General features: G+C 44.4%; 3 protein-coding genes across 5 annotated transcripts in view; all 3 read left to right on the plus strand.

The window, feature by feature from the left end:
• LOC132913737 (proteasome subunit beta type-3) overlaps window positions 1-14124 on the plus strand; it is a 341911-nt gene that overhangs the window by 270194 nt on the left and 57593 nt on the right. The gene's annotated exons all lie outside the window — the stretch shown is intronic.
• LOC132913725 (hyaluronidase-like) lies at window positions 754-4562 on the plus strand. Of its 3 annotated transcripts, none has more exons than XM_060972256.1 (6): window positions 754-1784; window positions 1885-1970; window positions 2686-2903; window positions 2981-3407; window positions 3771-3975; window positions 4072-4562. In XM_060972256.1, exons 3-6 carry the CDS (start codon window positions 2759-2761, stop codon window positions 4303-4305), a joined length of 1011 nt encoding a protein of 336 aa, XP_060828239.1. In that variant the 5' UTR covers window positions 754-1784; window positions 1885-1970; window positions 2686-2758; the 3' UTR covers window positions 4306-4562. The 3 variants fall into 3 exon arrangements, with proteins under 3 accessions (XP_060828239.1, XP_060828238.1, XP_060828237.1); XM_060972255.1 differs by having other exon boundaries at window positions 1885-1966; XM_060972254.1 differs by having other exon boundaries at window positions 755-1784; window positions 1885-2311.
• LOC132913728 (uncharacterized) lies at window positions 5115-13490 on the plus strand. The gene is made up of 4 exons (XM_060972258.1): window positions 5115-5428; window positions 11710-11795; window positions 11863-12087; window positions 12193-13490. The coding sequence occupies exons 2-4, from the start codon at window positions 11715-11717 to the stop codon at window positions 12844-12846; spliced, it is 960 nt and encodes a 319-aa protein (XP_060828241.1). The 5' UTR covers window positions 5115-5428; window positions 11710-11714; the 3' UTR covers window positions 12847-13490.

Consider the following 14124-nt stretch of genomic DNA (forward strand, 5'->3'; position numbering starts at 1 on the left):
AAAACTAAAAAGACACCGAAAGAAACCAGTTTTTAAGGACTGTCATTAAGGGAAACACCGCTGGGCCAACGGTACGGCATCAAAAGTAATTTACGTTGTTTAAATGTAAACTTCATTGAAATATATATCTTTACAAGCTGCATTTTAGATAATTTTAAGTTTCTGGAAAACATCATGCAGCTGATTTCTTTTTGTTTCCTTCCAGCAAACGTTTTCGACCGACATATATATGTATATATATTCTTTTATGAGAACAGCGTGTGCTCCTAATACGAGTCGAGGTCTTTGTAACAGTTGCTGCAGATCAATATTTAACACTGTATACGCACAACCGACAAGCAAGGCCTTTTCAAGATAAAAGGCGCGAAACGATGGCCCCGTGGCGATTATAACAGCTGATATTTGCACGCCCATTTTTTCTATTTACCTACGATGCTAATATTTCTAATTGTCTACATATCGTTTACATATTGTCTAAATTGCGAGTGCTCATTCTTGACAAATGATTTAATTTATTGAACTTTGATTAATTGTCCTCTAGATACCCTATATATGTTTATCTAGAAATATTTAACGTAACACTGGAAAATAATACATCTTTTAATGTACACACAAGTGAATAACGATTGTACAAACTAATAATGACAGGGAAAAATGTTTAATCGTACGACTTGGCGGTAAAAAATTCACTGATCAATTCTGCAATAATATTCCACAAATGTCAAATTCTTTACAGACATTTGCCGTATTATCTTCCATTAAAATTCATCTTCTTCGCTACCTTTCGTCTCTTACAATGGCTAATTATTTATGTTCAATAAGAATATAGTTCTCTCTAGTAACATCAATTATATCCACAGGTGGCAAATATTTGAAACATTTATCTCTACTGTGGTACTATTCGCATGATTAATGACGAAGAATGGAATTTATTGTTACCTTGGTTGTTATCCTATCGTTATTATCTTTATGTGTCAAAAGAAGCTCACGAAAGGGAGCTTAACAGTCTTGTAAAAATGCTTCAGGTAATCAATCCGACCATTAAGATTAAAAGGACACATTCGTTACCTCCAAACGCGCCAAATTGCTTTATTTGTATGAGGAAAATTATTATCTTCAAGTTCGTATGTTAATCGCAAGTAAAATTAACGTTTGATTAGAGTTTCCTTCACGGACAAATTTATTTCGCGAAATAGAAACTTGTCCTTCGATAAATGGATTCATTTCCTTTGTTGGAAAATTTCTTCTTCTATTCGACACGATTGCAAAATGTGTAAAAAGCACTACGAAAAAGGATAATTCAGGAATCACGTAGAAATATGAGCTACCCGCATATGCCATCCATATAGTATTCTTATATTACTTGATATCATAACACGGTTAACAATATAAATAGCATGCTATTATTTCTAATTACTACTGCGAGTTGAAACTTACAGTCAGTATATGTGCACCGGGCAGACTTTCAAAATCGCTTGCCTTTTGTTTTTTGAATACAAAAAACCTCGTCTGTGGAAACATTACTTTACATTTTCAATTTATTTTTTTCATGAGGAATCATCTCTTCCGCGTTTGCACAACTAATTACCAGACACCCTGTATGAGTACTACTATGCTATTAATTCCAACGATGATCCTTGAAAAACGTCTGGCAGATTTGAAACTACGGGCGATCGTGATGTCGAGACACTGTGTAAGCGAACTACAGATTTGGATGACGGAACATTGTTAACGATCCTTCGGCAAAGGCCTTCAACTCTCGGATGGTCCTTGGTCAGGTAAGTGTACCAATTTCGCGGTGTTTCCATAGGGGGCTCAATGCACTTTAATTGTCAGCAAGATTGATCACTAACGCATGATGTCCTTTTACGCGATGCAAAGGAGAAAAGGAAAAAAGAAAAGACGGAAACGAGAAATCACCGAACAATACCCGGAGCAGATAACAGCACGAAGCGCTGACGAACACGTAGGTGGGGAACACGAGACACACGATGTGGAATAAATAGTGGCCTGAAATCGAGCGGAATTCAGTCGCACTGCTGTTGTACCATCGTCGTTGACGTTTATTCACGAAGACCTCTGACGAGTTCCTCGTGAAGTCATCTAGTCCTATCTGCAAGCAGGATATAATCAATAAGTACCCGCTGGGTGATTTCACGCGGACATATTCTACACGTCGCTTACTTATCAAGCCCGCTAGTCGGTGCACTCGATTCATCTTTTCGGTTATCGTGATCGTAGCAGAAAAGATGATGTTCCGAGCGCTGTTGATGCTAGCACCCGTACTTCAGATCAACGCATTTTTTCTCGGGTACTTGACACACGTGTTAATCGTTGAGATGCCTTGCAAACAGTCAACTTGCTCTCTTCCGCACCCTTCGACTTAAATTTAGAGAAGCCGTACGTTCAGAGAACGATTAAAACTTATTCTCGGGAACACGTGTTGCAGCCTAGTGCTGCAAAGACACGTATGCGGGCACGTTGTGTTTTTCCATAAAAAATAAAAAAAAAAAAAAAAAGATCGGAGAGTAAAAAGGACAACGCGAATGTTGGCAAGCGCATCCTGTAACTCCTGAAATACCCATAAAGCGTTCAAGTTCAGGTCTGAAAATATCTTATCTAATTCGTGTCATTGGCCGCGCTCTCGAGACTCGATTTTCGCTAACACGTCGTTTCTCTTGTCAGTTTCATACCGACCAGCCCTAAAAACAACGAAACCGTAAGGGAGTTCAACGTTTACTGGAACGTGCCCACCTTTATGTGCCATAAGTACGGGCTTCACTTCGAAGAAGTATCGGAGAGATATGGCATCCTACAGAATTCGATGGATAACTTCCGCGGTGACGAGATCGCGATCCTTTACGACCCTGGAATGTTCCCGGCGTTGCTGACAGACCCGAACGGTAAAACAATACTCGCTCCTTATACCGTGAGACTATCGATGGATTGGAGAAAGGAAAGAACTTTGAACATTATGCAGGAAAGGTAGTGACGAGAAACGGTGGTGTCCCGCAAGAAGGCAATCTCACCAAGCATCTCGAAGTATTTCGGGAGCACTTGATCAATCAGATACCAGACAAATCGTTTCACGGTGTGGGGGTGATCGATTTCGAAAGTTGGAGGCCAATCTTCCGACAGAATTGGGCTTCCCTCCAACCTTATAAGAAACTCTCTATAGAGATAGTTCGCCGTGAGCATCCGTTCTGGGACAATCACAGCGTCGAGCAGGAAGCGAAACGAAGATTCGAGAAATACGGGAAACTTTTCATGGAGGAGACACTGAAGACTGCCAAACAGATCAGACCGTCCGCCAGTTGGGGATACTATGCTTACCCCTACTGCTACAATCTGACACCGAATCAACACAGTTCCCAGTGCGATAGCGCTACGATGCTGGAAAACGATAAGTATGTAATTACCAAAGTTCCTCTATTTCGATCGTGACCATTTTCAATGTCGTGACTCTCCTAGGTAATCCGTCGTACGACCGTATCGGTACCATTGTGTACGAATATCGCTCGCATTTATCGTACCGTCACGAATTTCATCAACCGATCGTGCGTTCTAGTTTTCGTGAAAAAAATTTCTTAGAGATTTAAGGTAACAAGATTACGAATCAGCCGTGAACGTTACAACACTCAGACTTTAAGTGGGTCAGTGTCAAGAATCGTGTTCTGATGAAAATTTAAACCGTCCTGAGGGAGTTACATCCGTCTTATCTAATCGGTCTCTCGATAAGTCCAACCAGACTCCTGTGTTTCTCCATTCAGAATGTCATGGTTGTTCGAGCTGGAAGACGTTCTCCTGCCGTCGGTGTACTTCAGATTGAACCTAACGAGCAGTGAACGAGTCGGTCTCGTCGGAGGTCGTGTCAGAGAAGCCTTGAGAATAGCGAAACAAATGGCGATTAGGAAGAAGGTTCTGCCCTATTATTGGTACAAGTACCAAGATAAGAGGGATATGTATTTGAGCAAGGTGAGTCTTTTTACGTAAAAAACGATTTTCGGGTATTAAAAGATACGTCACTTGATAACAAATCGGTTGATCTTCGAAATGGATTCCTCTGTGCAGGACGATCTCGAAGCGACTCTACGAAAGATCATGGATCTCGGTGCCGACGGTCTCATCCTTTGGGGAAGCTCCAACGATATCAATACCAAGCAAAAGTGCGTAGAGTTCAAGGAATACGTAAACAACGAACTAGGGCCCATTGTAGATCGAATTAGACGAACCGCTCTTGGCTTGACTCAAAGCAACAGCACTCTTATGGACAATAGAATCGATGTGAGCGTCGACCAAGTTTGACGTAACACTTGGAGTACCGATTCTCTTGTAAAAAGAGGCAAAGTATTAGGAGAAATTGTAAAAAATCTTTAGTTTCTGTCGCTTACGTATACGGTTATCATACATAACATACGTAGGAGATCTGTTCGACCTTCGAAATAGAAAGATATCAAACAGGAGACACCAAAGTGAAACCAAAGACTACTGGTTTAGACGATACTTGGAGATGTTGCGCGACGTATTCGAGCAGCGATCGAAATAAAATTCCTACGAAACTACCACTTTTTTCATTCCATCTCCGAAAAGTGGAAGTTCCCAACAAACGTGAGACGTACTCTTCCTCGTCGGATTCTTCTTTCATTTGTCAACCCTATCGTCTGTCACCGACGTCTCTGAAAGATCGAAACGAATTGGTTTTCGTCTAGTATCATCGTGCAGACGGCCGAATCGCTTCTCATAATCGGACAAACGAGGTAACAGCTAAACTGGCAATCAAAACTCGGGACGAGCACACTTTGGCACTAGCGTACGACAAGTTTTACTGGTTCGAGGTGTAAGGCCTCGGGCGATCTTGCTTTTTACAGTACACGCGACGTCGTTGTAGAGGTAGTCAAAGATCTCTCTTGCTTACCGTTGATTCCTCCCCTCTCCATCTCGTTCAGAGAATGATCCTTTCTCTTTCTGTTTCCACGAGAATACCTGGAGAAGCTGCGAGAACGAGAAAGAGAGAGAACGGAACGAGAACGGCGCGGAACCGAACGTACCGAGTAGAAGGAGGAGCTGAAGGAGACTCCGGTGGTGGTGGAGGTGGAGCAAGAGGAGGAGGAGAACGGAACACGAGAGATCGGCAGCACAGTTTCGTGTTCAGCTCAGCTCGGTTCGGCTCAACCTCATATCGGATCTCCGTGTTTCGAGGCAAACCGTTCTTCAAATTTGTCGCTACAGATCTTCCTCTGATCCGGTTGTTATCGCCGGCCGGGCAAGAACGGCGAAGTTCCGGCCGAGGAACGAGTGAAAAGTCGCGAGCAACAGAGTATCGCGCGGAGATCGTTCCCGTTTTCGAAACTGTCTGCCGATCCTTTTTCTGCTCTCGGCAAATTTCTAGAGTGGTGCGTAGTTCGCAACGTCGCTGACGTACACGGAGGTGAGTGACAGTTTCTTCAGAAAAGCCAAGGCTGCCGCCGTACGCTTGCTGGTGGCTCGAGATCGTTGCCAGAGTTGCCAGACTACGTGATGCGTGTGCTACGAGAATCCACGATATCGTAGATTCGATAACAATATCGAAATAGCAGCGAGATTTCGTAATTGGAATACTCTATCTTTTTTCTGGCTCTCCATACTTTATAAGTGTTCCCTGGTGACGATACCTTGACCTCATGTAGATGTTTTTTTCAAAGCAATTATAGACACCGATAGGTACCGATACTATAACAACGAACAACAGCGTGTAACAGCGTATAATAGCGTATAAGGCGCGTACGATTCCTCTATTCACTCTGTCGCTATCTTTCTCTTGCGTCACGATCACCGGAAGGCAGATCCCTTTCCGGTGGTCTCCATTCGAAGTAAAGGAATGTTAACACCAGCTGAGAGAAGTTGCGATGATCACAGACTATTCGAAAGTGGCCAAGGGACAGGGACTCCGGACTTAAATAGTTGAGAAACACCCTATCCAAAACGTTTTGCCCACTAATCCTAATACCAGACCCTATTCTCGAGTTAATGATAGCTCTTCTTAGACGCAACACTTAACTTCCAAGCTAAACTGTTGTGCGGTAGCCAACTCGCCATCGGGTCCTTTCTAATGAAGACCTTTTGCGACTGCTTCGACTTGCCACCGTGCAGTTAATTGGCTAATTCCCCAAAATCTCTGACAAAAATTTACCATCGATTTCTCGGCTTTCTCGATCGAAACATTCACGCGAGTTAATCTCGCAAAGTAGATACATTTTTTGTTAGAAAATTTATAGTTACGGTAGTCAAAAAAAAAAAAAAAAAAGAGAGAAAAAAGAAGAAAGGGAAAAGAAATTCGAAGAAGATACGATAATTCCTTGAACAAATTGTAGATACGTAAAATCAAATCTATTATTGGACATGTTACTTCATTCCGTAAACATCGTAATATCATCAACCAGTCTCATTCTCTCAAGAATGGTCCACGCTTAATTACATCTTATGGTACGCTTCTTTTTAAAACTACAGGTAGTCGAGGATGGCCGAAGCGAGCTTGGAACCGACAGTCGCTAATGCGACCATGTTCGCGCCTTCCGAGTAATTGGACTCGAGAAAATGAACAGTGTATTACCTCTCGTTTAATTGGCATTCTCCAACCTATCGTTAAGTGGCACGATTATGTCTTCTCCAAAAAATTTCACTGGTTGACCGTGACGGTTACACGCACGCGTTCACGCGTATCTCTTTCTACGTTCCTTTTTTAAAAATATTCCTCGGCTAGGCTTGTACAACACGTAGCGAGCTAAGAAAAATCGAAGGCTTCCTGGGGGTCCATGACACTTGATACCGATAGCTGCGAGGTCAGGCTGCAAAAGCGACCAAAAGTAGCTGTGTCATCTTTTAGTGGGTACGGTGTCTGTAGCTCAGGTAACGGGTTATCGGTTGCCACAAAAGATCATTAAAGTAATGACATACAAATTGCCGCCTGTTTCGTGAGAGCAACATCTAGAACGAGAAATTCGCGATATCTCTCGGAATAAAATCGGAGCTTTTCATTTTCTTTCTGATCTATGCCTTCTCCGCGAGAACGTTTCTTTTTTCCTAGAGAAGAAAGGTAAAAAAGGAGGAAATCGGACGAAAACGGAGCAAGATGACTCGCGATCGCTTTTTTGCATCTCTCGTCAGAAAACGGGAAAGAAGTAGGAAGAGAGAGCGAAAGAGGTAGTAGCGAGCATGCTCGAGGAAGACGAAAGGGCCCGTTTTAAAGAGGCGAGCATTAAAAACAACAATGTCATTACATTTTAACGACCTGTTCTTGGGCTCTGCCCTCCCTTTTAAGAACGTTCGTTTGCAGGTATGTGGACCGCGCTCTCGTGGGGGCTACCACACCGAGAGAGAATTCTTAAGGCGGTACACACACTAGCTATTTCCTCTTTTTGCTCCCCCTCGGTGTTTTAGCGATTACGTTCATATCCGATTCCGCTGTCGATCTATTTAAAAAATTACGATTCCATCGTTCCACGGAGCTTATAGTTACGCGAAAAGCACAGGTGTATCATATTTCGTGCGCGTACCCTCCTAGTTTCGCCCGGTACAGTTCAGTCAGAGACACGTCTAAACTTAAACGCGGCAGACGTTGGCAACGATAATCAAGACTTCGAAAGCGTGAAACCGCTACGGGCGGTGTTGAAATTTTAGCGAGCTTAAAATTGCGATCTAATCAAGGTACGAAGAGGGTGCGAAAGCAGCTTAATCCGACACTGGTCGATGCACAGGGCCCCTTCCCCTTCGCTCGGGGCCCATTCCCCTTCTCGAGTCGATTTCTCCCCACGCACTCTGGGCACGCCGTGCAGCTCGCGAAGAATTAGTATGGGCGAAGTAACAAAAGCACGAGGAACAAGCACGGGGGGTGTGCGCGGCGAGTGGCGGAGAAGGAGGAAGAAAAAAAAGGAGCCGAGATGGCGCCACACGTCCAGCGTGTTTTCGGGGCTTCCTCCGGTGCTGTTGGCAAACTCCTCCTTTTCTTTTTCTTGCAGACCCTCCCCAGTTACCTTCTCGCTCCTTTTCGCCTGCCTTCCTCTGGTTCCCTCTCGCTTTTGGCGCGTTCTGCGTCCTCCCTCTCGTCCATTCCTCTTTTATTTTGCTCCCCTTCTGGACCCTCACCCTGCGGGCCCCCCTATTAGTTCGGCCACGGCACCGTATTGCGGAAAAAAGACGAGCAAAGGACGGTCGCAAAATGCGAAATTGGGCTAGACCAAATCGAAAGATAGGGATTTCTCATTAAAATGGAAGAACATATTGCGCTCCAAAATTATACGCTAATCTATCGCAATAATCAGGGCCGCGTACCGTTTTTCTTTCTCGGACCTTCTTTTTTCGAAGTCCGAGACCTTCGTCGACGCAAGATTTCACGGTACGAAACGATCATAGGCGTGTATATACCTTTCTCCGGTTGCGCTTCTCTCGTAGGAGAGGAATTCGAAAAATAAGAAACTCCTACTTCGTCTCAGTGTACCCACCAGTCATTCTTCCGCTTATGGGTATGCCTAGATGAAGCATGGTGAAGGTGATCGAGCTACGGAGTAGCTCTAGTCCTTTGATACCACCAGCGAGAACCTATACGTATTCCCCGACGACTACCATTGGTCGAGCAACTTGAACCATTTTACTCCTAGTGTTTCTTCTTCCTTCCTTCGTACTGGCTGCGAATATTCCCCTTCTTCTCTTTTCTCTCGCGCCTAAGTACTGTGGCACATCGGCAAAGAGATCATGAAAGTATCTTGCGTGCCTCGGGCATCAGGGCCGTACAAACTTTGGTTCGATTACGCTTTACTTCTCATCCTTGTCTATTCTCCATTTGCATTCGCATTTTTCTTAATAACGACAAATAGTTTGTTATTCGAGGAATAATCTGACGAAGAACGGCTCGAGCCGAACAATAAAATCCTACGGAGTGTTTAACGCCGATTCTCCACGCGTTCTCCGTTCGGCCCGCCCCAAGTCGTCGTTCAGGTTTGCCAAACATAACTCTTCTCTCGCCAAGGGAAAGTCCGAATGAAATATGAATTCCTATTAGAAGCTTCCTGGAAGTGCGGCACGTCACGTCCGCGGGCCGCTCGTTCTCGTAGGTGTTAAGCTCGAGTCGAACGGATTTAATCCTTGTGCTTTTTAAAAGGTCCCGCGGGAAGAGGCCAACGCCGACGAACCAACAGATCTCGTCTGTAGCGTGCACAGATCGCGGCGCCCTTTGTGCCTGGCCGCCTAGGCTCGGGGGCGCGTCAAATTTGGTTGAAAATCAAATTAATCTCGCGGCTGGGCGCAGGACCCTCTACCGTCTCTTTCTGTCGACTCTTTCGCTCGCTCTGCCTCGCCTCTGGCCAGCCTGTCTTCGTCCCTCGTTTCTCGACGACACGAGCAAATCGAAGGAACGGGACTGGGAGGAAGGTGGAGAAGGAGGTGGACCGGAGGTCCTCCATGCCACCGACACGGACCTAGAGGCGAGAAGAGAAGGTGGCGCAGCAACAAAGAGCTTTGGACTTCTGGCTGCGACCCGGCCAGGGCCGTATTTATCTCGATCCTCTTCCTCCAACGCCTCCTTATTTTTCACGTCGATCGTGCTAGCTCGTACTTCGTACTTAACTCGTCTCTTCTTAAGTTCTAGCAGTATGAGCTACAAGTTCGATGAAAATAACTGAAAGAAAAATATTTGCCATTGGCCGCGTGTCTTAAGCGATATATCGAAGGTGGATGAAAATTGATTTTCCGTCATTGAAGACATTTAACGCGGTCTGCCTGATAGAAGCACGAAGATACATAATATGTAAAGACGACACAATATGTAAAGATAATTGTTTGGATAGAACGAAGCGTTGCTTGTTGTAAGCCATCCGGACTCGTCCGGATTAAGTAAGTACGTCCCTGTTGTATCCTACTCGGTCATTCAAATCACCGCTTGTGGAAATGAGATGGGCGGCCGAACCTTGTAGTCGCACACCTCCCCTCGTGGCCACGTACAGGGTGATTCAACAAGAATCAGCTGAGAGCTCTAATTTTTCGACTATCGTATCTTTAGGCCAATTTGCAGCAGGTGTTACGTTGCAAGAGGATCACCGATAACCTTTCAAATTTTATTTTCGACTATTCGATCGGGCTTGATAAGTCGAACCCTGCGATGCCGGCGCGGTTCTTCGAAGTAGAAGCAGAAATAGTGGATTCGACCTAAGAAAGGAACGATGGAAAAAAGAGGCTCGTCGAATGAAACGCTGGATAAGGAGGAAGCCTACGGAAGAATAAGAAAAGGTCGAAAGATCGGTATTGAAATGCAACGGAGGGGAACGAAAAGTTGATCCTCTCCTGGAAATACCGGCGACCAATTGTTCGTAGAGGGACGAGATTCTTTCTGTTGTCAGGAATTCAACTCGCGAGTCCAACGACAAAGTAAATTCCTGAAGGACGGAGGATGCACGGTGGTGGGTTCCCTGATGCTCCGCGGTGAAACGGATCCGAGATTTTTCGAGAGCCAAAAAAGGGGCCGATCTCTCGTAATTGGGCCTGCACATCCTTTTACCTTGTCGTTCGTGCCACTTGTTCCCGTGGTGATCTCCGAAAGATCAAGAAAGATCGTACGATGAGATTGACGCTTTTTTTCTCGGTCGCCATCGATCCAGCCGGTCTACATATACACGTAATGCTCCTTCGTTCCTTTTACCACGCTGCTACGGAATTATTGCTTCATTACCGATTGCTCCGTGGAAATAAAACAAGCTCGTGCAAGCTCGACTGGTCACGATAATTGCGACTCCGCTTCCTCCGCCACTGATTGCTTCCTGGTAAAGATTTTAAATCTATCCAGTCCTCTGTCTTTTCTTTCGTGTCTTTGCTTACTCTATTCGAGAAAATTGAAATTTTGATCGAGCCAACGACGATTCCTCTCCCTAATTTTTACAAACAACAAGAAACTTTTATTCTCTATGATCTGACCTCAAAAAGTATCTTATACCGCCGGAAGGAGCATATCCCGTATTCAAACCTCGTAGCTTAAATCCGCCGCTATTTATGGTCGAGATATCCACGAGAAAGTCTCGTTTTTCTCTCGATCCCGTCAGGCCACGGGGAATTCCGTTATCTTAAGATCTCGGTGACTTAAAACTCGAGCATCCCGCTCTCGACTGGAATCAAGGAATCGGCCTTAACGATTTATGAATGAACTCGCTGCCGCGATGTTCCGATGTGGCTTCTTTCCCGCTCTTTTTCTTTTCACTAACACCCCTGTTCCTCCTCCTAAAAAACCGCTCGGTAGCTCTGCCTGCGTTTACGATGCTCCCCGCGTGTAGCTTGTTTTAAACAAAATTCACGCGACGCGAAAATGAAGAAAAAGGAAGAAAGGAGAAGCGGCACCACGACAAATCCCGGTGACGTAATTTCAGACGGTCGTCGAACCTGAGACCTCGGGAGAGGCACACCACGAGAGAAAGAGAGCCACGGACTTTCATTCATTCGGGGTGGGGACCAACGAATACGCGTTGTGCACACGTGCACACGATGCACGCCGCGCCTCGAATCGCAATCGCGAAATTCCTTCGTCTCTTCGGCTATCCATACTCGATTATGTTTGACGCGACAAATCAGAACGGAGAAAGTTCGGGCACACATAGAAATTTGACTGCTCCTTACCTGGCGACTAATTTATTGGCAACGACCGTCCAGTCGGAAAGATTCGGATACCCTCTCTCTCTCCTTCTGTTGTTTCAGGGATCATGCGACCGACGTGTCATCTGACAGTGGTGATCGCGCTGTTCCTTCAAGCGGCCACCCTACACGCCCATCGCGAACACAAGGTTTATCGATCTTTCATTCGATTTCCCTTTGATTTATTCCGTAAAGTGACGTTAATGGTTATTTAAGGTTCACAACATCGTACTGTACCCCGACAAGCACAGCTGGTGCAAGACGACTCCCATAAAGCAAGTCGTCACGTGGCCGCAATGCTCCTCACAGGAATTGGATAACAACGTTTGCGTGGGAGCTTGTTTCTCGTACATGGTACCACACAGCGAACCTTCCGCTCCTGGTGACCTAATCAGACCTTACTGTGACTCTTGTCAGCCTTTGGACAGCGTTTGGCACACGGTAGGCGAATAAATATATCAGCTGTTCGGAAGCCACATACATCGATCGACTGTATAAATTTCGAAGATGTTTCATTAAAATTGACAAATTTATTTGATCGTTTAGGTTACGCTGGACTGCAAGGACGAGACGAACAATCCGATCACCATGCAGAAGAAGGTGCAAATTATCACCAATTGTTCCTGCAGCTCCTGTATGGAAACATCTAGGATCAAGCCAGATTACAATACTCTGCTTCAACAATTAACCGTGGAGAACTTGGATAAGAATGTGAACGTCGTTCACGAAAAACCAGATCTCTTGGAAAATCCAAATTTGAACTCCTCCAAAAATACCACCAGAGATGGTGTTCAGGCTAATGAGAGATTCTTGCAGCTCTTCAAGCAGCTCAAGGACTCCGAGAAGTTGGAGCAATCTGGGGCCAAGGAGCTGTTCTCGAAAATCGACGAGGACATCGACTTCGACAAACTAAGAGAGTTGTTGGACAAGTACGGCCAAGAGGAGGAGAAGCAGCACACTCATCAGCATTTACATCAACATCAGCATCAATCGACTGGAAAGCAGCAGCAGCAACAACAGCAACAGCATCACTCGACGACGGTGCTTCATCGAGGACCTCATCATTCGATGGTTTTAGATCCTGACGTGAAAGAGAAGATCGACGTGGAACCGCACTATCTTCATCCAGCTGTTCCCGGCCAGGAAATCAGCTACCACGACAACGTATTAGTGGATAAGGATAAGAAGAAAGATTTCTGAGATTTAGAATGTATGTCTCGTGGTGGAAACGTGTGTTTGGTCGAGTTTGAAACTTCGATCAAACAAAGTTGATAGAAACGTGTTTGGTATTAACGAATGAGATCGTATCTTCTCTATATTTGTTAAGATTCATTCGTGACCTAGTCCAGTCCGTAGTAAATTGTTCGATTCGATCTAGAAACTGAGATTCGACTTATCTCGCGAACGATATATCTGTAAATAGGAAAATTCTACGTTCTTATTTCTTTCTTTTTTATATGTACTTTTTAGTAAGCAAAAGATGGATATCTTTTAAACTGTTACTCTTGAGAAGCTAGCTTGGAAACTTGGGTTCGATGTAAGCAACCTCGTCAGGGTTTAATCGTATTTAGGAAACGTTGTTGAGCAAAAGTTGACAATACGGAAACGAAGAAAAAGGGGAGAGAGAAATTCTAATATATATTTTAATTATTATTATATTAATTAACTATTTAATATACTCGCGCGCCTAATGATGGAATATACGTACGTTCGGAATTTTTAGCTCGTAATTAGCACAACTGGCAACCATTGTAGACGTCCAAAGGCGTTATATCTTGTTGATTGCTTTAAAAGTATACATTATATCCATTGTCTCGCAGAGAATAAACGAAGTCCGTACAACATTTTCCTGGTACTTTCCCGATCATTTTCCTGACGAATCGATTCTCCAATTTTCGAAGAAATAAAACAACAAATAAAATTCGTGCGAAACTAAAAGAAGAACGGTCGTGAATGAAAATAAAACGAATGAACAAGAAAAAGGAAACTCGTACGAGGCCCGACTTGGCAAGTCGTGCCATAGGTGCGCGAGAAAGAATGCAAATAAAGCAATTAAGACCGCGTTCAGAATCACTAGAAAAGAAACCAATAAAGAAGAACGAAATCTCGAGCAACGTCTTGTCTACGTCGACACTTTCTCCTCGAACAAAAACAAACACGCTCATCAATTTTCTTCGTGAGTACGGGTAAACCGTTCACTTTTCTTCCACGATTTAAAATCAAATACTTCTCACAATCTCAGTAACGCAATTTTTCTAAAAGTTCGCGATCAGCATCTTGCGTCAAGAGAGCGACGGACTCTGAATTGTCAGAGATAAACCGCGAGTAATCGCTGAGACTTGGTTAGACGAAGTTCCTAATAGGCTAAAACTATTCGATGAACTTCGTCGATAATTTTGAATCTACCGAAAAGCCATTAATTGCACAAGATTAATTCCACGATCAGGCGTGTAATTGTGCCTAACAGCAAGAGTCTAA

This window comes from Bombus pascuorum, chromosome 13 (assembly GCF_905332965.1).
Source record: "Bombus pascuorum chromosome 13, iyBomPasc1.1, whole genome shotgun sequence".
In the NCBI taxonomy this organism is placed as follows: Eukaryota; Metazoa; Arthropoda; class Insecta; order Hymenoptera; family Apidae; genus Bombus; species Bombus pascuorum.